This window comes from Cuculus canorus, chromosome 4 (assembly GCF_017976375.1).
Source record: "Cuculus canorus isolate bCucCan1 chromosome 4, bCucCan1.pri, whole genome shotgun sequence".
Classification (NCBI taxonomy): domain Eukaryota; kingdom Metazoa; phylum Chordata; class Aves; order Cuculiformes; family Cuculidae; genus Cuculus; species Cuculus canorus.
This window is the reverse complement of record NC_071404.1, coordinates 48605276-48630261: the sequence shown is the minus strand read 5'-3', so window position 1 is coordinate 48630261 and position 24986 is coordinate 48605276. Positions and strand designations below refer to the sequence as shown.

Here is a 24986-nt window from a genome sequence, read left to right as displayed (position 1 = left end):
TAAAATGAGTGGCCTAGACTTCCATTGAGCAGGCTCGTACAGGTCCTTTTCTCATGGGGCATGCATGTGTGCATTGCCACAGCATTTCATATAGGCTAAATATGCAAAGGGCTTTCATAAATAGAGCTGTGTTTGTTTCCAAAGGTGGTTAATATGTGTCCTTCAATTTAGAAAATCCTTAAACTCCTGGTGACCAGGAGCAGGAAGGGTGTCCGTGTCTCTGTGTATGCTAGGACTTCAGGCTGGTTAGAGCCTTCATCAGTTTGCTGGGTGGTGGGGGAGTAAATAGGTATTTTGCAGTATCTTCTATGGTGCTACAGTAGTTCTGCTAACCGAATCAGCAGAGGCCAATCAAAAGCAAACCACTGCGTGCAGTTGCCTGCTTTCCATAGTATCTTCATAGAGGGTGCTGCAGCCCCGTGGTGTTGAACTTGTTTCTGCCGTCTATCTCCCTGTCTGCTTCTAGCACAGGTTCCTGCAGTGTTTGCAGATGTGGCCTGCAATAACATGTGCTGTCGCCGGGCGTTGAAGGGGAAACGAGACTTTGTGCACCTTCTTCTTGAAATACTAACCCCATCTCTTGTGGGAACCACATGTATGCAAGGTATCTGTGGGCATCCCCTATCACCTTTTGCTTCCCTGTGATTGTAGCGTAAGAGTCTGTCTCCTGTCAGCATCTTAAATTGCGCTGAAGGATGGAAGTTATGTATCTTAAGTCTTCAGGCGATCTCTTGTATATTTTAATGGATATCCTTAGTCTGCGCTGTCCTTCATTCGTAGTGCCAGTCTTCTGCCCTATTGATAATGAGGAGAAAATAACCCATGAAGCAAATTTTTCACAAAGAGGGAGTCGCAGCATTTACAGAGAAGAACTTAATGAGCTGGGGGGGGAAAAAGTTGGTGTAGAATTAGAATGATGTAAATCCCTGTGTATGCTTAAAATTTAAAGAAATGTGTTATGTGTTCTATATATTCAGTGGTCTAATACGAGTTAGAGCAAGCCATTGCCTTTTCCTTGGATGAAGAAGTGAGAAGGGAGGCTGAATTCCTGCTTCAGTAGGTATTTATCTGTCATTATCCCACGCGCTTGTATGGTGACTTTCATGATGCTCTGAGAGATCTTATGAGATTAGAATTGTTAGGAACAAATATTTAGTTCTTCTATTTGTAAAGACATGGGTGATAGGGGGGTGTCAAGAAACAGAAAGTTGATAAGAATCTAGAAGGGGTGCTTGATTAGTTTGAGAGCAGCTTTTCATTATTTTTAAAATTGAGGTTAGGTGGAGATGCTGGCAGTTCTATTTGTGGTTTTGTGTATTTTCAGCTTTTTCAAGAGGGAATGGGAAGCACAATCTTATGCTGAAATTTCCTGGAAATTTCTTGAGTTTTATTATTAACCGTGCAGACTTATCATTTTACATTGTCATAAACAGTAAAAGGAAAATTTGTAGTGCTTTTTTATTGGAGGATGGGTGTTACTGAAATAAATAGGATTTTCTTTATGTTGTCAAAGTTAGAAACTTCTTGTTGCAAAAGGTTCAGAAAAATTTCTCTGTTGAGATGAGATTGACACAGTCAGGCAGACTAATTTGGTCTGGAAGAATAAGGTGAAGGAGAATTGCGTTGGTGTAGAAAATCTGTTGTTACTAAAACTTGGTTTTGACCTTTGTGGAGACAGTAATTTCACCTCTTGATAAAATAAAATTTTGGATGATTGCCCTGGGTCAGGCATGCAACACTTGAAAAATTCGTCAGTGATCTTGATTTGTTTTGACATTTTTTTGCTTGCTATTGAGTTTTGTATTTCTGTCTCTTCTAGGTATTTACTTGCAGTCAGTGTTGCTTGTTGGTTTGAATCCTGATTGCCTTAGCAGCTAAATAGTGTTGCTCACAGGTCCCAGTGTTGTTCTTCACTCCTAGATAATAGGAATCCCATTTAAAAAAAAAGACAGTAATCATAAACAAGACTCCAAAAATAAAAATGCCTTTCCAATTTTTTAATTAGTGGGGTTTGCTTGCCTTTCTCTTGTGTAAGACTTGTATTTCATTCTGATTTTTATTAATTCTTAAGAAACAGCATTGTCAAAAATCACATTGTCAAAAATTTAGTGCCTTTGGCTCCTGTCATTAGACTCTTCACTAAGCCATTCTAACAAGAAAATAGCTCATGTGACTTTGACAATGAATTCTTTACAAAAAACTTATTCTCATAAATTAACTCATTTCCAGAGTCATCCCAGGTAGTAGAATGACCTAGCCTCCCAAGCCCTGTGTTCAACTGAAACGTCTAGGTTATGCTCCATTTTCCTACACCAGAGAATAGATCTGCATGGGTTTTTTGGGGCAGAATTTCCTCTGTAGGCATTATACATCAAGGGCTTGGGAGCAGCATCACTTTTAATTCACATGAAGAAGTTGTTTAAATGTGTGCTTCTAGTGATGCTAGTACAGGTGTGCAGAATTCATGTAAAAGGTCAGTTCAGAATTAATTCACTTAATTGAAAAATTAGGAATCCTTCCCCTGTTGAGGGGGTCTGAGTTAAAGACAGTGCTCCGAGTTGGAGATTTCCCAGTTCTTGTATAGTGAAGAGCCAAATAGATTTGCTCTGCCACCTTTGTTTCTTCTGAAACTGGTTGCCAGGCAGGATGTCTCATCCTAAAAATGGGGGTTGGGTTTGTTCCGTTATTTGGTTAGTTGTTCTTAAATAAACTCTGGATCAGAAAAAAAAAATGTGACCTGCCCAATTGTATATACTAGTTTATTTTGCATTGGTATTTGGAAAAGGAAAGGAAAGAGTACTAGAAACCAGACAAACATGCTGAATGCCATCTGCTCCTCTCCTCACAAACATTAGACATTCAGTTTGGAATAGTTCTCCTTTCTTCAGGACTACATTGTCTGGCTTTAAAGCGAGTGCAAAATGAAGCAGAGGTATCTTATAGGCAGTCACAAATTTGCACAGATTTGCAGTCTCGTTTGCATAAACTCAGTACTTCTCAAAAGGCTTAGTCTTGCTGGAACGCCATGTCAGATGGCTATTGCAGATTGCAGCGAAGATCTCTGGTCCTTAAGGGGCGGGATCCCAGTTTCCCAGGGCTGGCTTAACCCAGCAGACTCTGTATATCAGAAGTTGGACAGAGCCCAAAGAGACAGAATAAAAAGAATAAATTATTAATGTCTGGAAGACATAAATCTTAATGAATAAGTAATAAGTCACAGCACTTTCATTTCCTTAGAAAAACAGGCTGGCTGTATTTGTTTTGATTTTACCCTCATTAAGCATTTTTCTCCTGTTGCTCTTCCTAAGTACCCTAAGGTGCTGAAATTTAGGATTAATTTTGCAGAAACTAAGGAGATTATGCAGCTGCCATTCAGGCTGAGAGGGAGAAGGAGAGCAGGTATGTTTTCTGGAAAGGGCTTTTGTTGTTGTGGATAGGGAAGGTCTGGAACAGCTGGGCGATTGCACAGCTCCTACAAGCAGCATCTCCCAAGTAATGTAGCAAAGACGACCCTACTGTGTGCCTGCAGAGAGATGGACACACAGAGGTACAGTAATTTTCTCGGCATCATTTCTCTCATCATCTCATAGTTAACAAAAAACTAAATCTTCAGGGTGTATCCCAAATCTCATAGCTGTGCTTTGTTGGCAGCATAAGCTGGAGAAAGCCTTTTAAACAAGCATAGGTAGCCTGCAGTTTAAAGGAAGACTGGAGTGGAATTTCATCATTGGTCACCACTACTCTGCTGCTACTGACAGAGATCCAGCCCTTGACCTCTAGCAGGACCCGAGTTGGGCAGTGATAAGTTCTTTTGAAGCCCAGCCATTTGGAGATCACCTCCTATTTGAAGCAATGGTTTTTCAGCAGTCCTGACCAGATTACAACCTGGATAACTTGGCCACACCTGCTTAAAATCACTCCCCAGTGTTTCCGTGGGTATGGCAGGGGCCCCTCCTGTTCTGCGGGGCTGCAATGCCCCCTTCCAATTTCATGCCAGCGGCTCATAAATTGATTTCTATGTCACATGCGCCTCCATTTATTAATTGAGCTGGCTTCCTTGTATTTATTTCAGAGGGCCTAAATTTGAAAGCAGGAAGTATACACACAGCCCTGATGCTGTACAGTGCAGTACCTTCTCTTAGTGTTTATCTGTGCCACCCAGCAGGCTGTTGTCGGAGTGAGGTTTCACTTCATCCATGTTAGACTGAATTCATCTGTTGCCTCCTGTGAGCATATCCTTGTTGATAATGGAGTTACATAAGAGCTCTCTGTGAGAAGAAGGGGAAACTAGTGCTCAGCAAAGGTGTGGGATCCACTCAGGTCGCAGGGTGATTCCTGGGGGAAATCAGATCTGTTCTTCACACAGGCAAACAGGCAAGATAGCACCTTTCCTTCCGCAGGTGGCTTGTGTCATGGTTTAGCTCCAGCCTGGCTAATTTTGGCAGCTAAAACCCCTGCAGCTGGACTCCCAAATCCATTCCTCCCCACCCCTAGGGAAAGGAGAAAGGGAAATAAGGGGAAAACGACTTTCAGGTTGGAAACGAAACCTACAGATTTAATGAAATAATAGTAATATAAGAAAAAGGAGGAGGAGAAGAAGAAAATAATATACAAATATATGAAGTTGCAGCCCCCCACCCTTCAGTGACTGTACATCACCACAAATGCTGTAGAGCAGACATGAGGGAATGGGTCCATGCCTAGGAGGGGGCTGGGCTCAGGAACTGGATTCAGGAATGCACAGGTCCAGTATCAGGAGCCACCAGACAGATGAGGTCATCCCTGGACACCAGCAGAAAAGGCAGTGTGGTCTTTCAATTATATACTATGATATTTTTTTGTATGGAATACTCTGTTGGTCAGTTTAGGGTCACCTGTCCTGTCCACCCCGCCTTGCCAGTGGGGACTTTTATTTGGCCAGCTTGAGGATAGCCTTGGTTACTCTAGGAACAAGTGGCCTTTTTTTGCATACCTATGCCCTGTGTTATCACTTCTAGAAAGCAACACTGTCTCAGAACCACGCAGCTAGCTTTCAGAGAATGAAGTTACTCAGAGCAACTGAGTTGGTCACAAAACGGGCTCTAATTTAGCTCTAACCACAACTGCTTGCTAGAGGATTTTATCATAGTGAGTTTATTTTGTGACCTCAAACTTCTGCCTGAAATCTGCTCCCCTTCCCATTCATTTCTGCTTTTACTCTTTTACTTCATTTTTTTTCCCCTCCCTCTTGGCATGTCATTGTGTTTTCATTAACGTATCAACAACAGAACAGCTGTTGTTGCTTTGTCCCCAGTGTTGTCTTCTCCATCCAGACCTTGGAATTGGGAGATCCTTGAAGAATGTGTCTTTTATGTAACTTTTAGGCAGAATCAGGTGCTTCACTTTCCCCCTTGCCTGCAAGTGTTTCTCTCCGAGCTGTAAAATCAATTTGTTCTGGGCACTTTTTCGTCTTAAATCTTACTCCTGCTAACACTTATGTTTCTTTCATTAGCAGATTAGCCTTACAAGAAACCTGTCGCTGACAGCCTGCCGTTTTGTACCTGCCACCGGATGAGAAAACTCTTGAGAAGAAGGTGAAAGCAAACCACATTTCAGAGACAGTCCATGGGGACTGTTCCAGATCCTCTGAGATCTGCCAAGCTTGCCCTGGTCACAGCTTCTGTAGAGGAGGACCACCTGGGAGACCTGCAGTCTGCTAAGCACCAGCCACAACTATCTAGTGGAGAGAGGGCCAGCAATGGCTTCCCGCGCATGCCGTCTGGCTCCGCTGGAGTTTGCTTGTTTGACCTGAAATGCACAGCGGCTGCCGGTGCACAGGGGTGCGAGCAATGCTGCAAGAATGATGCTAGCCAGCAGGAAGCCTTCCCTCCTGGGCTCACCAGCAAAACCGCAGAAGGGTGTCCTGCAGCCGTAGAGCTCACCGGTTGCTCCCTGACAGTGGGCAGCCAGGGACTGGCAGCACCAGCCCTTACTGCAGCAGGAGCCCCTTTGGCGAGGCAGGAGCCAGAGATGATGCCAGCCCCCCAGAGCTCCCACCAGTTTGTGCAGGACAACCAGACGAAAACGAGCTCCCTGACACAAATGGATGAATCTACCCTGAAATCTCGGGGGACTCATGATCCACCAGCACTTGAGGTGTTAAATGATTCTTCCCCAGGTGACCCTGTTAGGAGTAATGAGTCCTATTGTACTTCTCAGGCAAATCTGCAAAGAGGGGAAAAAGACAGAGGAGCCGATAAAACTGGTTCTACTGCATGTCAGTTGGTCTCACCAGTGAGGCAAACTGAAGCTGACCTGGGCAGAGACCCACAGCCCAGTTTGGAGGCAAAAAGTGGGGCTGCAGACACCATACAGTTGCATTCCACAGATAAAACTGAAGCAGTGCAGAGCAGCGAGGCACCAGTACAGTCTAGCCATGAGAGTCCACATCCCATTCACAACACGGATGCCGTGCTGGGAAGTCCAGGCCCCACACAGCTCTCTAAATTCAGAGAAACGGGTACAATGACAGTTCAGTCTGAGAGCAGCTCTCTAACTCAGGAAGCAGTAATCAGGACATGGCGAGATGCTGGGGTTCAGGCCGTGGCTAGCGTGGAGAGCAAATCAGCCTCCACCAGTCCCAGCATCCTTGCTGCCTTCTTAAAAGGGAATCCACCTCCAGAGGAGAAGGAAGAACTGCACATAATTTACCAAGGAGGTATGGGGTTGACCCAGTCTGCATTTACTGACAGCTTATCCTCACAACAGAAGTCCCTGTGTTCTCCTGGTATCGCATCAAAATCGACTGTTGTTATGGCTGTGACTGCTTCAGCCCAAACCCAGCCTGTCAGACTGCCTGGGGTCCCATCTGACATGGTGCCTCCAGCATTGGCAGATAATGCAAAATCTGCTCTCCCCTTCTTCCCTGCAGCCAGTACCTCCCAAGGGATATCTGTGGGTAATGCTGAAATGACCAGTGCAGCCCATGAGGGCAAGGATGCTGCTTGCCTGCCGATGGATGCTCCAGTTCCACCAAAGCCCATCCCTGTTGAGCAGCTTGCAGTTGACTCCAGTAATCACATTCCAGCACAATCTGGGTCTGGTGCTGGTGAACCATGCACCACTTCTGCAGCCACTGTCCAAGGAACCGAGAACAACATGCGAGATCTTGTCCATGATGCAGGAAGCAGCCAGTTACCTTTACTCTGTAGAAGAGACAATGAAGTCAAGCAGAAAGAGGTCCTGGGCAGCTCTGAGCAAAAGTCTGTGCGAAGTAAGGGCTCAAGCCAAGGGGAGAACATTCCTAACCAGTCTGTGGTAAAACCAAAGGAAGGAAACTCGGTGCTTGATCTTAAAGGAGAGATGAATGTTAGCAGCCAATCTGCCACGGTTCACGTAAAGGTGTGCTCGGAAGGTGCAGGTGGAAAGGGGGAGAGCAGAGGCCAGGGAGCTGCTGACCAGGCTCAGCCAGCCAGTGGCCAGAGCCAGCAGGCAGGACTGACACCTGAGTTGAGTGCAAGTTCTGCACACCTCACCCCTCCCGTGGAGGCGTCAGCGGCTCCTCAGCAACAAGGCCTCCAAGCTAAGAAGTCCAGAAGCGACATTCACGCAGCAGCTCTTCCTTCTTCAGCTCAGACCTTGCCAAACCTGAGGGAAAACAAAAAGCAGCCCACCCCAGCCATGGAGGCGAAAGTGCAGGTGAAGCAGTCCAAGCACGTCAGGGATGTTGTTTGGGATGAGCAGGGCATGACGTGGGAGGTTTACGGTGCTTCTCTCGATCCAGAATCGCTGGGAATTGCCATCCAGAACCACTTACAGAGACAAATACGGGAACATGAGAAACTGATCCGGGCCCAGAACAGTCAGACCCGGAAATCCATTTCCTCAGATACATCCTCCAATAAAAAACTGAAAGGGAGGCAGCACAACGTGTTCCAGTCCATGCTGCAGAATTTTAGGCGTCCTAATTGCTGTGTCCGACCCGCTCCTTCTTCTGTGTTAGACTGATGTGTTTTGCAGGGGTGTAGATGTCTGTGGTTGTAGAGAGACTCCCTCCCCTCAAGTCTTGAGTCCTGCTGTTTAGTTGTGTTATTGGGATTGTGATGCAGCAACAGTGGAAGATTATTTCCCTTTGTTTTCTGAGAAGCCAAGTGCTCCATCACGCCATTATTGGTACCACAGCTAGTGCATTTCCACATTATGTCCCCATCCCTACTACTGTCAGATGAAATGCTAGGCATTTAGCAAAAGCACAAACTTAAATTGCCACCTTGCTGCAGGGAGAGCAGCACCTTCTGATAAAACAAAAAGTTGAGAGATTGTCAGAATTATTATGGGAAATTATTTGTGTGCATCACAAGGTCTAATAAGATGGGGTGGGCCAGGGGAAGCTGAGTGAGGTGAATCCAAGGTTCAGCACCTGTAACGATTTAACGCAAGACAACTTTCCTGGTGTGTAAGTTACCCACACCGAGGCAAATCCATGAAAAAAGCTATGGACGTTGATCACTGACTTGTCTCACTTCCGTTGATACTGCGGGTGCTGTTCTCATGTGAGCCCCAGAGAGCTAGGTCTTCCCCTCCCATTGAAACGGAGAACCAGGCAAAGACTGAGGATCAAGGCTTATTATTTCTTTGAGAGACGTTAAGTCCAAGGGATTTTGATGGCTAGAAGGGGAGGTGAAAGAAGGATATCTTCTGCAGGCTTCTTCTCCTCTGCATCAGCCATGCTTAAGGTATAAGCGGGCAAGGCACAAGAGAGCACGTCGGTAGATGTACCTGCATCCAACAGGACGTTGCCCTCGCTTGCGCTGTGGCGCTCCAGCCAAATATTTCAAAAGTGGCAAGCTGTTTTGGCTCCTCAGCCAGGATGGGCAGCCCTGCTCCCAGCCTCCCGTGGCACTGAGCACCTCTCTTCTAAATCACTTCTTAAAGTGATCTGGATCTTTTCTCATTCTCCAGAGATGCACAGTAACATGTTACCATAGGAGTAGGCTGTCATGTGCATCTGGGTCCATGACCCTGCAAGTCTTGTGTGTTAAATTCATTTTTTTTCCCTTTTAAGTCCTTAGCAAACTCTACTTTTTTTGCAGTATTTTGGTGCTTTTCTTGCTGCCTTTCATAAACCGAGTACCATTTATTTAGCCTGTGCATTTTTTGTTTTACCTAATCCTCTATGTATTATAAACCATTATATTGTTAACTTGAAACATTTACTTCACAGAAGTACTGAAATCTTGAGACAATCTTTGCTGTATTTCTAACATTAGAAAAGTTGTAGAAACTGCTAATAAAAGGTAGCTTAGTGACTGTTTCTCCAGAAGTGTGATATACAATAATGTCTCAAATGTATGTTGGTCATATTTCGTCCCTTAATAATATTTTTCAATCTGGGAAATGTGTTTCCCACTAACTTTCTATTCTGTCCTCTAGAGTTCCTGATGGGAGGCTGGGGAAATCCTGCAGTTTGTAGAAAATTTAGTTTTCAATCCTGGAAAGCACTGAGGATTTGGATACTGTAATCCTGCAGAGTACTAGAGTTAAATAGGGTTATTTTTATTCCATTAAAGATTTTTCATGCATCACGATGATAATTTATTTCTGTCTGTAGGGTGACACACGTGACTTACTCTGTAGATCTTAGTCTTACAATTTACTCTGTAAATCTTAAAGATTTGCACAGTGTAAATGAGTATTAATTTTTTTCTTTTTTCTGTGAAGCAGACCTGAGGTGGTCCCCTTTTGTATAGGAACCCAGACTTTTTGAGTGTATCAACTGCCAAGCCTTCAAAACAGCTGGTTTGGGACAATTTTTCCCCAGCAGCGAGGTAAAATACTGTAAGATACAATATTTTAACCCAGTTCAATGAAAAGTGTTGTCCCTAGGCATAGTACTGAATTGACTCTAGTTTTCCTCTGGTATATATTTGGGGGCTTTATGGAACACCTTGTTCCACTTCTGTATATTATTTCAAGTCGTTTCCCACTTGACGCTGAATTGCAAATCCTGAAATATCACTTTAGAAAATGGCTTCCCACCTCTGCCTACCAGGAGGAAGGTCTCCTACCTTTTTTTCTGTTAGTATTGCTTTTCCCATCCCCCTTCTAGCAGTGTCCAAGATGTGAGTTTCATGTGAAATTTTGTGTGGGATTGATATTGGCAGTCTCATTAGGTCAGGTTAGTTGATGAGTTCGGTGTCTCTTCCCACATTGTGTCCATGTCAGCCCTGAAGAGGTTCCCCAAGTTGTCCATGGTGTTTGCTGTGTCTTGTTCAGGTCCAAGGCTTTGCACTGCTGTTTTTGCCTCCCTCCTGCCTCTCCTTTGATAGCTGCTGCTCAGTCTGTCTTCCTGTTGAACAGTGTCCCTTGGCTCAGCTCGCATCCCTCTCTCCACTGTGCCCCTCACTGTAGCGCTGTGAGCCAGCTTGCTCTGAACTGTCCCTTTACAAATATGCTTAGTCTGAATATATAAATGGATTGTCATCTTTCTTTTTCTAGAAGAGAATAAATGGCTATTGCGCATTCACCAATTTCCATGAACTCTATCCTTTAGCTTAAGCTCTCCAAAGTATTTCTAGCATATGGATATGAGTTGCTTTATTGAGACTAAACTGGGCTTGGCAATGAATGAGCAGGGTGTTGGGCCAGCACTGGAATTAACTCTTCGTGAGAAATGGGAGATCTCTTCTGGTTCTCTGGAACTGCTTCCAGCTGTGAGTCTTCACCAGCCACACCTCCCTCCCCACCCCGAATGACCTTCCTTCCAGGAAAAATTCATCAATATACATGCTACGAAACACTTGACGGGCGTATTATAGAGAGAATGCATCTGAACAAATGCGGGGGCATACATGGAAAAACTGTGGTGGTTGGCAGAGCACTGTGCTTTTGTATTCTGGGAAAATAAGTGTGCAAAGACCAACTGCAAAACATTGGTGACACTGCCTGGTGGGCACAGAAGTCCTGCAGGCATGCATTGAAAGCCAAGCAATAATGTGCCAAAAACGAACACGGAACGACAAGTCCATAATCACCAGCACACCTCATGGAAAACACTTTAGGTTTTCACTTTGCCTTGCTAGGGCAGACTGTAGGCAACCTGGTAGTTTGACACTGCTAATTTATGCATTTTCTTGTGTATAATGACAATGTGAATCCTCATAGGCATCTTTCACCAGCAGCAAAACAGAACCATGTTTTGGGTAGCAAACAGCAAGTATTACATGTGTGGGTGGTCTTGTAGCATCCAAGAAAGACATCAACATCAAAAATGAATGTGCTTGGAGTAGCAGCATAGCAGAGGCTAGGGGCAGATGATCCATGTGCTGTTACTCTGCTCTTTTTCTCTGCCCAGGGAATCAGAATCACATTGCATTGGTTGGTTGGCTGGTTAACAGCTAAGGAAACCTATTTGGGCTAATAAAAAGAGGGATCAAAACAGGAAGTACTTTGTCATTCCCAAAGGTAAATTTGTACTGGGAAGTAAGAAAAAAAAAAAACCACCTATATTGCAGCTTATTGCGGCTTAGTCAGTTGAAGTAACTCTTAAATTGTTGCAAGGTGAGAAATTTTGGGAAACAAGCAAATTGTCGGGAAATTCTTCCCTATTGGTTGCATCTTCTGGAAAAGCTGACATGGCCGGAATCATTAATAAAAGCAGCAAACGAGAATGGAAGAGTTACTTCTAGTTTCACTTCAAGAGCTTTCTGATAGGAAAGGTGAAACTAAGGATGTTTCACTGTTGCCAATACAAAACCTGTGTTGAAGGAGGACCTCATTGCAGGTAATTGGCAATATAGTCATGGATTTCATGTGAGGCAGTGATATCTGCCACTGTCTGCTTGCACTCGGTTGGCATCCGTCAGCTTTGTGTTGTCTTGGGCACAAGGGATGAAGCCCTGCCTCACTCCTGCTGACTTCATTTGGGAAAAAAGAGTGGGGAAATAACTGGAGGGACAATGAGGAGAATATATGTCTTCTCCACTTCAGAGGAAAAAAAAAAAAACTTCTTTTGAATATACAAGAAGGAATTGCTGAGAAACATAGGAAGGGAAGGACCAAGAGAGAAGTCAAAGTTGATGTAGGTACTTCACAAGGAATTACCATTCCTATGTTTCTTAAAGCCAATGTTCTGCTCAAGTTCTGCCCATTGGTTCATTCTGGGCTCACTCACTTTTCACATTGTTGGTGCTCCATGGCTTTTAGGTAAAACTAACACCTGTATTTTACTAGTATGTATAGATAAATCCAACTACGATTCAACAAAACTCCTAGGCAAACAGCCTTAGTTTTTTACTGCTACTACTACATAAGAACTTGTAAAATGCACCATTTGGAGAAGTATACTCAAGGGATTCAGAAAAGGTGAATATATGCTCTAAAGATAACACTGGTTTTTATCTTGAATTTCATGATTATCAAAGTGTTAAATTTAGAAGTGGAAATCCAAGTGAAAAATCAGTGTGAATGCTAATGGAAAATTCAAATTGGCTGCCACTGGTTTTCAGTTTGGAAACTTGATGGAATCTACCATACCAGAGATTCATTACTTAGCTCACTATGCAAGATTTGTAAGAAATTACGAATTTTATTAGCTTATTAGTTGCATTGTCTTGTTCTGTGCCTATTCCACACCTTTTAAAAATAAATGCAAAATGTTACCAAGACAGAGCAAGTTCTTTCCCACCCAGCTTGTGGAAATGGCTGTTCTGAATGAGAGATAATTGATCATCAAGCTCCATGGGTTTAGAAAGTTAGGGACTATGGTCTGAAGGAAATGTTCCCCTCTGTTTCCCCCTCCCCAAGTTTTTCTAATGTCTCAACCTCTGCCGATTTATTTTTTGGGGACTCTGTGATGCCTGTAGGAGTGGTCAGTACTCATCCCAAAGGTACGCACATAGATCCTTATTCAAACGCTGCCCGCTACCAAATTTCTCTGGAGTCACCAGGTGCTGTGGTGCTCCATGGGCCTGAAGGTCAGATCCTGCACATTGAATGGCTGCAACATTCTCTTATGGGCCTTAATTATCCGCTGTAAGTCAGTGTAGGTGTTTAAAAGAAAGAATGAGGTATGACAGCTAGATCGAGCCAAACTGAAATTAATATCATCCATTTTACTAAATAAAACTCTGAGATGTAGTGTTTTTTCTGCTTTGTGCTTTTTTGAGCAGCTCTTCGTTCCCAGTATTTATAATGTGGATTTTGCATGAAATCTTGGCGAGGAAGATTTTGCAATGTGGAACACATCTTTCACCATTCAGGCTTCTTTAAAGAAGAAAAATATGTTATTGCTGAGTCAAATCACACAGAGAGGAAATATCTTTTCCTCTAGGAAAACATTTGTTGTAGGTAAGCTTATGTGTGAGTGTCCATGTTGAAAAGAGCAGTACGTTGTGCAGGTCTTCTGCATTACTCATATTCTAAGATGATTTTTTTCCCTTTGCCCTTATGATTGAATGCTGGAAGCTTAGCATTTTCCACAACTTTGAGGCAAGATTAGATCACTGTGAGGATTTTCTCCTTATTTGGTCTCTAAAAGAATTCCCACAGCTCTATCTAAAAAAAAAAAACTAAAAAACCAAACCACCAGCTGGCCAACCTCCATGTCTAGACTGTCAAGAGAAAGAGCAGTGGCTGGGGTGTACAGAGGCGCACAGTGGCTCCTGAGTTTTGTAGAAATTCACAATTCTATGATCAAATTGGTTTCTGCACAAAGACTATGAGCCATAGCAGGCATCTGAGCTTGTTAGGAGCAAAATAACGTCAACTGAGTCCTGTTTGAAATACTAGACCTTAATTTTTTGTTAGCTTTCTGATTAGACTGACATTCTCTGAAGTAGAAATAAATGACAGTTCTGCCAGCAAAGCCTCCAGCAGTTGTCTATTGCAGCACATGAGCCTCACAGGTGCTTCTCAGCAGCTCTACAACAACAGGTGACCCTTCTGCTGGAGAGCCCTCCTGACAGCACTTTCCTTAGCCCAGTTCATAATCAATAGCTTCAAATATATCAAATGCAGGTTTAGAAACTGCTTCAAGGAATTTTGGTAAAATGGAAGAGAAAGATCCATACATTTATGGTAAACAAAAGCATGTCTGAAGTCTGAAGTCAAGGTCTCAGTTGCACACTGAAAAGCATTGGGAGTTTCTACCCAGAGTTAAAGAGAAAGAGAGTAGGTGAACTTTGAATTCCTGGCTGTTGTAAGCACCAAAAAAATGATGGCTGTGAATTGGTCAACAGCAGAAGAAAATCAAATTGTGGGCTTCTAACGACAACTAATATTATTGTGGCTTTATTATTTTTATAGTCACACTGACTGAATTTGATGTACTGTATGAAGTAAAGTTAGTATTAGGATTCCAAGTGAACTGTGACAATCATTTGAGATGTACCAACAGAAGTTTGCATGTGAAGAAGTCTTACGGTGATAAAAAAGCAATGTTACCCACCCAATCGAGTCCCTTAGGAATTTAACGTTTTGCTGTTTTACATCTCCTGGTTTCCATGCTGAGTACAATAAAATGAACATTGTCTTAATTATTCTGGGTCTCTGTTTGTAGGCTGACATGGGAAAATAAGTTACTTTTAAATGAAGCCATTCTGGCTAAATCAGTGGATGTCTGTGAGACAGAGCAGCTACAAAGGTCTTTCAAAATTCAGGCCTGAGACCTGGCACCTTGCAAAGCTCAGTGCAGTGGAAGCCACCACACACTGTCCTTACTGGAGAAAAGACCCATCTGCTCCCTTCTGTGTAAGTGCCACAGCTGTTTATGAGCACAGGCTTTTCCATGGCAGCCGCTCATCTACCCTTTCGCATGAATTCACTCAGCCTTTCAGCAGCCTGTTGCCACACAGCAGCACATTATTCATCCAGCTCAGCTCCCCAGGAGCCATGTCCGACTCTGAGATGGAAAGGGCAGTGTTTTAACCCTGCGGTGTCACTGCTGTAGCAAATTGGCATCACCAGCACACCTGCACACCGTGCACAAAGCCAAGAGCATCAGGATCATAATAACCTGAACCATTTTCATTCCTAAAAAGAAATAAACTTTTGTGTTATATTACGAAAGAGCATAAGATAACAGATAATGGCAGTAAAGTATTTTGACCTAGGGGCACTACAGGTACGGTATTTCCATGTGCCTGTCTGCTACTACAGGGCATGAGGACCCCAACATGCCATACTCTTTCTTATGGTGAATGGAGAGAAGCAGAACAGCCCCTGAGGTAATGTGTTTGCACAGTGTCTCAGCTGCCAGGGTAGTTCTGGCTGCTCGCCCTAAGCTGGAGCCATCCTCCCCAAAACAGCTGTTTCCTTCACTGTGTTTCTGTACTTCTCGAGTCTTGTGATTGGCTGCTGGGGTTTAGGCTACTTCAACTAACTGCCTAGTGCAGTTGTGCAGGGTATTTTATAATGAGCTTTGCTGTATTCCCTGTTGTATTAGGTTCAGGTTCCTGCATGCCAGTGGCTGTCATAGATTAGTCCTGAACCTAAACTAAATCAGGAGCAGGGTGTTCCGCTGGATTCATTTAGCTGCGTGCCACTATTGGCAAGCTCTCTTTGTAGGCATGAAAACCGAGGTCTGCCTTTCCTGCTTCATCCCTGTAGTCTTGCTGCAGTAGGGAAAAAACCTGGAGATGTCCTGCCCCCAGGGAACTGACCTAGTAGAAAGAGGACTGGTGCAGAAAACAAGCTAGCATCCTATCAAACCAATAGTCACCAGTGCACATTTTCCATCCGACACAGATTTTATATCATATAACATAGCAATTTCAGGGAGATGGTGTCCTCATATATAATGAATGTCTGGCTTCTTGTTCATGCATCAGCTGATTTACAGAGGATGTGAGCTTTCCAGCCAGCAGCACTACATCACCAGGTGTGTGCTTTGCTTCTTTAACCAGCTAAAGAAACAGCTATGCCTTTAGGAATTCAAATGCCATCAAAAACAGTCCGTAGTAGGCAGCAGTACTGTGAGTGAAAACTTCAGATTTCCCCATCAAATACCAAATTACTCCTTTGAGAATCATAAACAGCTAGTTTTGTCAGCCAATGCTTTAAAAATTAGGCACTTAAATCTGCAAGTGAGTCTTTAGCTAAATATGTTTAGATAAATAAACAGAGTGCTTTTATCTCCTGTTGAGTTGAAGTCATGAAGACCTGTGGATGTTTGATATCTTCACACAGAAAGCCAACCTTAAGGAGACGCTTTTACCCACCGTGATAGTAGGTAACTCATAGTAGACAGCTCTGAGTAGTAATGACAGACTGCTTGTCTGGACCAACAGAAAGTTGTCAGTGCTAATTAGGAAATGGTAACGCATGCCCCATTGCTACTCATATTTCAGCAACGTTTGTAGGAGTGAGGGCACTGCTGCCTGCATTGCAGAGCACCCTGCTTTCTAAAACATTATCCTTTGCACTTGTAAGAGTCAAATTAAGAGGGATCAGCAGCTTGGGAAAGTGGGTGCCAGCCTGCAAAGGAATTTGCCTTTGCTGTGCCATCTTGATGATGAATTAAATATTTTTTTTAAAAAAAAAGAAATGTTTTCTAATAGCCTGCTGTGGACTGTGGAATAAGGAAGGGATTTGGGTCATTCCTGCTGAGGTTCTGCCTTAATTCCATAATTCTATTTTCTTTTCCTAATTAGAAACCTGCTCATGGCAGTGCTTTTTCTCCAAATCCACTTACATAATATCAAAAGACATAAGCGAGCTGAGCAGTTAAGGACGTGTTTCTCACAGACTGCTGAAAAATACCTCAGCAGCTAGAGCACAGCTGCTCGGCACTTGCCTTTCTCTCGGCACCTGTTAGAAAATGGCTGGTGTGTAGCAATGGCTGCTGGGTTCTGCAAAGCCCCCCCATCCCTGCTGAGCCAGGGACTGTTGCGCTGCACCACCTTGGGCTCGGGAAGGAGGAGAAAGAAGGTCTATCTGGGACACAGCAGAGGTGAGGCCACAGCGAAGCTGCTCCTCCTGTTATTTTCGAGCTTCTTATCTTTCTTCCCTCACATTTGTGCCTCTTCCTTTTTTAAAGATATTTACTGAGCTATTAATTAATGAGACAAATTGCTTAGGTTTAGTAGGTCTTAAGCTAAGGGAAAAGACTCTGGGGAGATACTGGCTCTGTGCATTGGGTTACTCAGCCTTCTGAAATGCCTGGGCTTCCATTAGGTTTTGAACGCTTTGAATCCCTTCTCTGTAGGCAGAGCCTGGTGGACAGGCTTCCTTTTTTTTTCCTGGCTCCAGGAGAGAAAGAATGGGGAATAAATAAGGCTGACACTTGCTCATATCGAAATATCGCCCTGCACACAATGTAACCATACCTTGATGCATACCAGCTATTTTAAGGAGAAATGCTCGCTGAGAAAGTGCAGAGCTGTACAGTGGTTTAGGCAAGACGCTGTAATCAGAGGAGTCCTACAAACTATCTGAGGCAAAAGCAAAAGCAGAATATGCTCCACTTTTGGTTAATGATATGCTACATTCTTTTTTACGAGTTTATCTCCTTGCCTTTATTGATATGCTTACATGCTTCTCTGCTGGGAAAGTTTTTCTGGTATTCACCATAATTTCCCTGGCACAGCTTGTGCTGCAGCAGGCAATACCACCCATCTTAAGAAGTTCTCTCTCTCCTCCCAAACTCAGCCACGTTTCCAGCTTGGCTCAGATGATGTTGAAGGACTGTTTGGAAGAGTGGAGCTGTTGATCACCCCCATCTGCTCTTCATTTTTTGAATGTTACCACGAGTGATACTAGAAATTGTCTTGCATTTCTTATACATGAGTTCCTGGGCTTTGGGGGCATATCCTGAGATTGTCAAACTGAGTGCAAACAACACAGCAGTACATGGCTTCTGCTCCCTGAGGTGGACGTGGGTGAGTAGCCTCTTCCCTGTCTGCTATTCATCTCACTCATGTTCCTCTGTCCTTGCAAAGCCACAGCCAGCTTCTCTGGCCCATTCTCCCATGGCAGCACAGGTGGAGCGGAAAGCAGTCATATTTTCTCCGCTGGATGCTTCCCTGATATTCATCCTAACCTCCCTGGTGTTCCCATCTCATAATGTCCACTCCTTCGCTCACGTGGAGAAAATCTGTCTCATTTCTTTTGTGTGTTTTCTTTCTAGCCTGGCTCACGTACAGGCTGGAATAGCTACTGCAAACTAATTGGCAGCGCTGTAGAGAGAGCCTATAAAATTGAAAGCAGCCCCTAAGTGGTCCTAATCTCTGCTGAAACAGAAACTGGATCTTTTGTAGAACCTGCCCCTGACAAAAAGAGAGCTATATGGTGTAGCTTACAGCTTTTTTTATAGCTGCATATGTGGAGGTTGTGTCCAGCTTCAGCACAGCTGGTCCCTTCTGTCTCCAGTATAGGTTGAAAACTAAAACTACACAGAAGCCTTCCTCTGCTTTTATTCATCCAAGCATGTGTAGTAGCACAATGCACACATTGCTCTTTCCTGGCAGTCTGCTCTGATCACAGTTTTCTACCATTGCAAGGCATCCAATACCAGCTCCAGAAGAGCTTTTGCACTTCTTTAACTTGTTTGGCAAGTTTTGCTTAGATAAATTATTTTAATCTTTCAATGCCATGGGTTATTTCCTTAAAAGGTTATATGCCTAAACAAAAACAAAACAAAAAACCAACAGCAACAAAAAAAGACAACTACATTTCCAGGTGCTAGGAGGAAAAAGAGCTTTGGTTTCAGTGTCACTGAGAATGCAGCATGTGCAACAAACAAGTGCAGCTGGGAAGAACAGCACAGAGCTTTGCTTTGACAGGAAAGAGAAAGGTCTGTAGGGATGGGCTGGTTTAAGTGGTCGTTTTCCTGGGATGCTCCATATCTTTCCAGGTGAATGAATTACATTTTGCAAAGACATTTCAGCATTGCTAAAGCAGATCAGTTTGGCTTTCAAAAATCAAGTGATTGACATGTTTTCCAAGGTGCTGCAATGTTGATAAAAATGAGCTCATTAAAAGAAAAATACCCATTAGTATGAAAAAAATTCTGAGCATCTTTCCTGTAAGACTGATTTCTAACAGCAGTTTTGGCAGGTTGGACCTTGCCAAAGGAAGAGTAGTGAGAAAGGAAGCTCCTGTCTCTCCGCGGATTTGCAAACACCAGGTGTATTGGAGTTGTGCATTAAGCTCAGGAGGCACTAGAGCCTCTGCCAGGTGGGAGAAGGGCTGGGGCACAAGTGCTTTTCATTACTTAAGCCCATTGTGCAGAAGAAGATGGGAGTAAAGAGCTTAAAGATGGTTGGCAAAGATGCAGTGAGTTGCAGCAGAAACCTAAGTATAAGAATGGTTCCTCTCAAGAAAGATGGGAAAGCTTTGCATGATGGCTTGAGATGACTGTTCAATCTGCAAGACAGCTGAGAGGATCAGGGGAGCTACAGGTAAGGTGCAACGTTGAATTCCTGCCTGTGTGATGACTTTATTCAAGAATGTGAAACTTAAATCTGGTGAGAGCAGAGGATAGAAGGCACAGGTTGAGAGGAAGGACCCAGAGGTAGGACACCATGCTACATGGAGCACATAGTGTTGTTAATGCACAGCAAGAAAAAGATGCAGCTTCTGGGAGAAGCTTTGATTCTGCACAGAAATGAAGTGTTTATAGATTCTGGGCTGGACTTATGGATCCTGCTTTGCCACCCAAGAGTAGGAACAGGTAGAGTTAGACCCAATGAAAATAAGGACGAAAGAGCTAAGTCTGCAGCAGGGGTTTCTGTGCTCCCACCAGCCAGGACAGTCCGGGGAGTACAAAGTGGCTTAACTGTCTGCACTTACCAGAGAGGCATGTAAAGCCCTCTAAGGCCAGGATTTCCCCCAGAGGTTTTCTTGTTTCCCTCTCTTTTTCTTGCCCAAAGACACAAAGCTGCATAAAGAAGTATAAAGTTCCTCATAGATTGTTTTCCTTAAGTTTTCACTGGTTTTAGGGGGGAAAAAATGCATTGACTGAGTTTTGACAGAAAAGGCAGATGCAGGTTGATTGGATAATTCACAGAGTACCAAAGAAATGTGACATGAGAGCTTTTGCATACATAAAAAGGTGTTGCCAACAGACTCTATGTTCGCATTAAGACTCCGATAAAAGAAGAAAACTGTGCTCGAGTAATTTGGATGTTCAAATCAAATGGGATTGCCACCTATCTTAAATGGCATCTCTTCTAAATGGAGTTAAATTGAGAGCTCTGTCTTATAGCTTCCATCCTAGTTCTGCCTGCCTTGTTTACCAGGGACAAAATATTGCCTGCAGGTATACACAGCACACATTGATTTTTATGTCACACCACCACACTGCACGCAAATGCCATAACAGTTCTTGTGGATGTTTAACTCTTTCTCACCTTGTGTCTTTGGCAAGCAGGACCTACAGTGGATCTGGCCTTGCAAAGTCTCCATTTCTACTTGTGGGTAAAAAACAAAATCTGAGGGTTGGCTCTACAAGCTGCAAAAATTACCTTTAAACTGTGCCTTCAGCATAATCAATGCAGCTGTATGCCTTAAACCTGCAGGTAGCTCTAAATAATTTCTTGCAGTGCAAATTAATATCTGACTGAAGAATCAATTTTAAAGCCCAACAAGGCTGTTGGCAATAATTGCGCACAGAATTTGGTCCTCCCCTGCTGTTAGCTATGGCATAGCATAGAATAGCTGGGAAGAGTCAAGGTCAGTTTTTCCTCTTTGAGCAAAAGAGTAAGACTCTTTGCTTTGCTTCTAAGTGAAGCCAATAAAATCTTTTTTTTCTCTTCCAAACTTTTAATGAGCTGTTAAACCTTGATAGAAACCAAGAAGAAACAGCTGATCTTAGCAGGACTCTTACACTGCAAAGCTAATTGTCTCCTCTAGAGAGAGTGACCTTCCGTATGTCTATAAAGCTATACAAGACATGATCATAGAGTGGTTTGGGTTGGAAGAGGCTTTAAAGATAATCTAGTTCCAACCTCTCTGACCTCTCTGAAGGAACACCTTCCACTAGAGAAGATTGCTTATAGCCTCATCCAACCTGGCTTTGAACACCTCCAGGGAGGGGGCATGCACAACTTCTCTGGAAAACCTGTTCCAGTACCTCACAGTAAAAAATTTCTTCATAACATCTAATCTAAATCTCCTCTCTTTCAGCTTAAAGCCATTAATCCACATCCTATCACACCACTTTCTGACAGAGTCCCTCCCCATCTTTCCCGTAGGCCTCTTTTAAGCACTAGAGAGCTGCTATAAGGTCTCCCTGGAGCCTTTTCTTCTCTAGGCTGACAACCCCAACTCTCTCAGCCTGTCCTCATATGGGAGGTTCTCCAGCTCTCTGATTATCTCCATGGCCCTCCTCTGGACTTCCTGTAACAGATCCATGTCCTTCCTATGCTGAGGACTGCAGAACTGAACACAATACTCCAGGTGAGGTCTCATGACAGCAAAGTAGAGGGGGAGAATTTCCTCCCTCAACCTGCTGGTCACACTTCTAATGCAGCCCAGCGTATGATTGGCTTTCTGGGCTGCAAGTGCACGCTGCTGGCTTATGTTGATCTTCTCATCTCCCAGCACCCTCAAGCCCTTCTCTTCAGGGATACTCCAATCCATTCTCTACCCAGCCTGTATTTGTGCTTGGGATTGCCCTAACCCAGGTGCAAGACCTTGCACTTGGCCTTGTTGAACTTCACGAGGTTCACATAGGCCCACCATCTCAAGTGTGTCAAGGTCCCTCTAGATGTCTTCCCTCTAGCATGTCAACCATCCCTCACAGCTTATCACCATTGACAAACTTGCTAAGGGTTACCTCAGTACCACTGCTTGTGTCTGCAGCAAAGGTGTTAAACACCACCAGTCCTAATATCAATCCCTGAGGAAGACTACTCTTCATGGTTCTCCACTTGGACATTGAGCCATTGACCATGACTCTTTCAGTGCAACTATCCAGCCAATTCATTAGCCACCAAGTGGTCCATCTGTCGGTGCCATATCTCTCCAATTTAGAGACAAGAACGTTGTGTGGGATGGTGTTGGATGATGTACACAAATCCAGGTAGACATTGTCATTTACTCTTCCCTTATCCAGCAATGCAGTAGTCCCATCATAGAAGGCCATCAGATTTGTCAGGCACGATTTGCCCTTAATGAAGCCATGTTGGCTGTCATTTGTCACCTTCTTATTTTCCATGTCCCTCAGCAGTGTTTCCAGAAGGCTCTACTCCATGATCTAGCTGGTCACTGAGGTGAGACTGAGCAGCCTGTGATTCCTCAGGTCTTCCTTTTTTAAAACTGGGAGATCTCTTTCCACTTTTCCAGTCAGTGAGAACTTCACTGGACTGCCATGACTTCTCAAATGTGATGGATAGTGTTTTAGCAACTTTATTCACCAGTTCCCTCAGGACCCATGGATGCATCTCACTAGGTTCCATGAACTTGTGCATCTTCAGGTTCCTTAGACAATCTTGCACCTGATTCTCCCCTACAGTGGGTGGTTCTTTAATCTCCCAGTCCCTACCTTTGCCTTCTGCAACTTGGGTGGTGTGTGTTGAGCCTTTGCCATTCAAGACGGAGGCAAAAAAAGTCATTGAGTACCTCGGCCTTCTCCTCGTTCTGGATAAGGATGATGACAAAGTTTATACCCTCCCTGTTGAACAGTTTCAGTAAACTACAGAGTAAATCATATTTCAAGCCCAGGGGAATCAGAAGTGTCACATAACATAAAGCTTGCGCTTCGCAAGTAGCGAAACATCACACTCTGGTAAATGTGCTTTTTAGCAAAGGCAATGCCTTCACCCTTCTGAGTGCCTGCTGTCATGGCTCAAGGCTGGCATGCTCAATGTCCGAGTTCCTCTTCCTCCCAAGGTCACCTTTCTGGAGAACTTTGCAAATGGATCACCTTATGTTAAGGAAACCTCTGAAACTCAGAGGGAACATCAACTGAGCACGACTTCTTAGATCATGGTAGTAGAGTGCTTGCATACAGCCTCTTGATCACAAGAGCAATAACTTTGCAGTAAAGAGGGCAAATGTATTGCCCCAGGGTTTAATTCTCATATGTCTCAATCTAGTGAGTGACGCTCACCCAACAGTGATCTCTTTGCCTGCTCAACCAGCAAGGGAGTTAGTTTCAGGACCATAGGTTTTCCTTGCTGTGTCACTTTGTATAAATTGCCATCAAAATGGCCGACCTGGCAACTGTGGAGAAAATTTTGATTCTTAAATACTTAGACATCTTTTATTGTAGACCGTCCAAAAGCCATAGGGAATCTTGAGCTCTGCTCTGTAGGTAGGTTTCATCTGGTGATCTAGGCATCCTAGCACTGGGCTTCTGTCTTGGCCTTAATGTGTCAGAGCAGCTCCTTAATCTTCTAATTATTTGCTGTATCTAGGGGAAGTCTTTCCTTCCATGTCACTTGAACAAATGCTTGCACCTTCTACCACCTCCAGCCTCAAAGAACATTTTTCACTTGGATGTGCTGATTGCAGAGGAGACAGGAAATGCTGCAGTCACACTGCAGGACATTTTACAGCTTCCATACTGAGACCAAGCATTTTAAACCAATTGCTTACAACACAAAAAGTGCTCAGCTATGCTTTTGTGTTTGTGTCTCTCTTTAAAGCCACTCAGCTGTTGATCAGCTCATGGCCTGGACAGGATGCCACATATGCAGACCGTAGTGAGGAAATTTTGGCTGCAAGTATCAAATTTTGTCAGTGCCAGAGTCCAGTGATTTAGTTGGACAACATTTCTAGAGTGTTTCAGGCAAGACCAGTAAGCTCCAGCTCAGTCAGCTGCATGCAGAAATTAGTTAACGTGTTTCTCTGGCATATGTTAGGCAGACAATCTGTTCAGGTGTCTTTTCTGTGTTTCAAAGGGCATAACCTTGCAGAAAACTATTCCTTCCAGAAGCTTGCACTCAACAAGGAGCAAAGGCCTCCAGGCTTGGTACCCAGTAAGTGAAGGCTTAAGCCCTTGCATCCCTTTGCTAAGCAGCCAAAATGAGCAGTGAACCTCTGCTAATTAAATGCATTAAATAATGCTGCTTCCTGGAAGAATTTATAAATCAGTGCTTGTCTGTCGATCCGCCCAAGCATTGACACCTCCCAGCCAAATCTGCAGTAGCATCACTTACAGACCTATGACGCATCTCGGTACTGCTTATGGCACTTTGCCATCTCTGATGTTGTTATGTAGAGACACCTTACGGCATATCCTCTGCAGAAGGGTGAATAAGGCACAGCATCTGTACCATTTGCTCCGTACTGCCCAGACTGCCCTCAAGCATTAGTTACTCTTGCCCTCATGTTTTGGTTACTCTTCAGTGCCATCTCCACCATCCTGCGGTTAGTACCGACAGCCTTACCTGGATCACTAGGAAAGGAGGTGGCCAAGCCTTTCCTTGAGGGAAGACAAGGTTGCAGGAAGCCTACTGGAGCCAATCTCCTGTTGCCTTCACGACAGGCTTTGGGCCAAACTGTCCTTGTGCAAGATGAAAACAGCATGGCTGCTGGCCAGCAGCCAGCTCTGCCTGGGACTGTCACCTTGGCCAAGAAATCTCAGCTCCCTCCTGCGCAGGACAGGTGGGATATTACATTAATGCTGTCTTTTTCCTAGGGTTTGTAAAGAATATATTTCCCTTCAATTTAATCCCACCTCTACTTTAACTTTTCAGTACAACTCCCCTCTGGAAGTCTTATCACTCCTTCTGCTCCTGGACTGTAAGTGTTGGTCAGATTAAAGAAATTCCTGAACTGTAGGAACTCCAGAACGTTCTCTGGCACCAGAGTACAGCAGCATTGCTCAGTGAGGAGATTTTTATCAAGAAACAAAATTAAGAATTTTAATTTCCATCTGAAAGCCAGAGGGAATCTGCATTTACCAATTCCTCAGCATCCTATTTGGCTTTTAGCACAGCCAGCCCCCGGACTGCAATCACCAGCAGGCATTGCAGTTGACTCAGGCGACTGCCCTGGAATGTAATGAGACTGCAGCATGTCAAAAATAATAATATGCATCGTATTCTTCAGCTGCAGTGCGT

The 24986-nt window shown here is 43.9% G+C and overlaps 1 protein-coding gene across 6 annotated transcripts in view; it reads left to right on the top strand.

The window, feature by feature from the left end:
• The window catches only part of GPRIN3 (GPRIN family member 3), a 95966-nt gene extending 81473 nt beyond the window's left edge, over positions 1-14493 (top strand). For 4 of the 6 annotated variants that reach the window (XM_054065913.1, XM_054065912.1, XM_054065915.1 and 1 more), the window contains one exon: positions 5492-14493. In XM_054065913.1, coding sequence (XP_053921888.1) covers positions 5605-7986 — 2382 coding nt within the window. In that variant the 5' untranslated portion in view covers positions 5492-5604 and the 3' untranslated portion in view covers positions 7987-14493. The remainder of the gene's footprint in view (positions 1-5491) is intronic. The other 2 variants (XM_054065914.1, XM_054065911.1) reach the window with 1 other exon arrangement.
• Positions 14494-24986: the final 10493 nt, after the last annotated feature.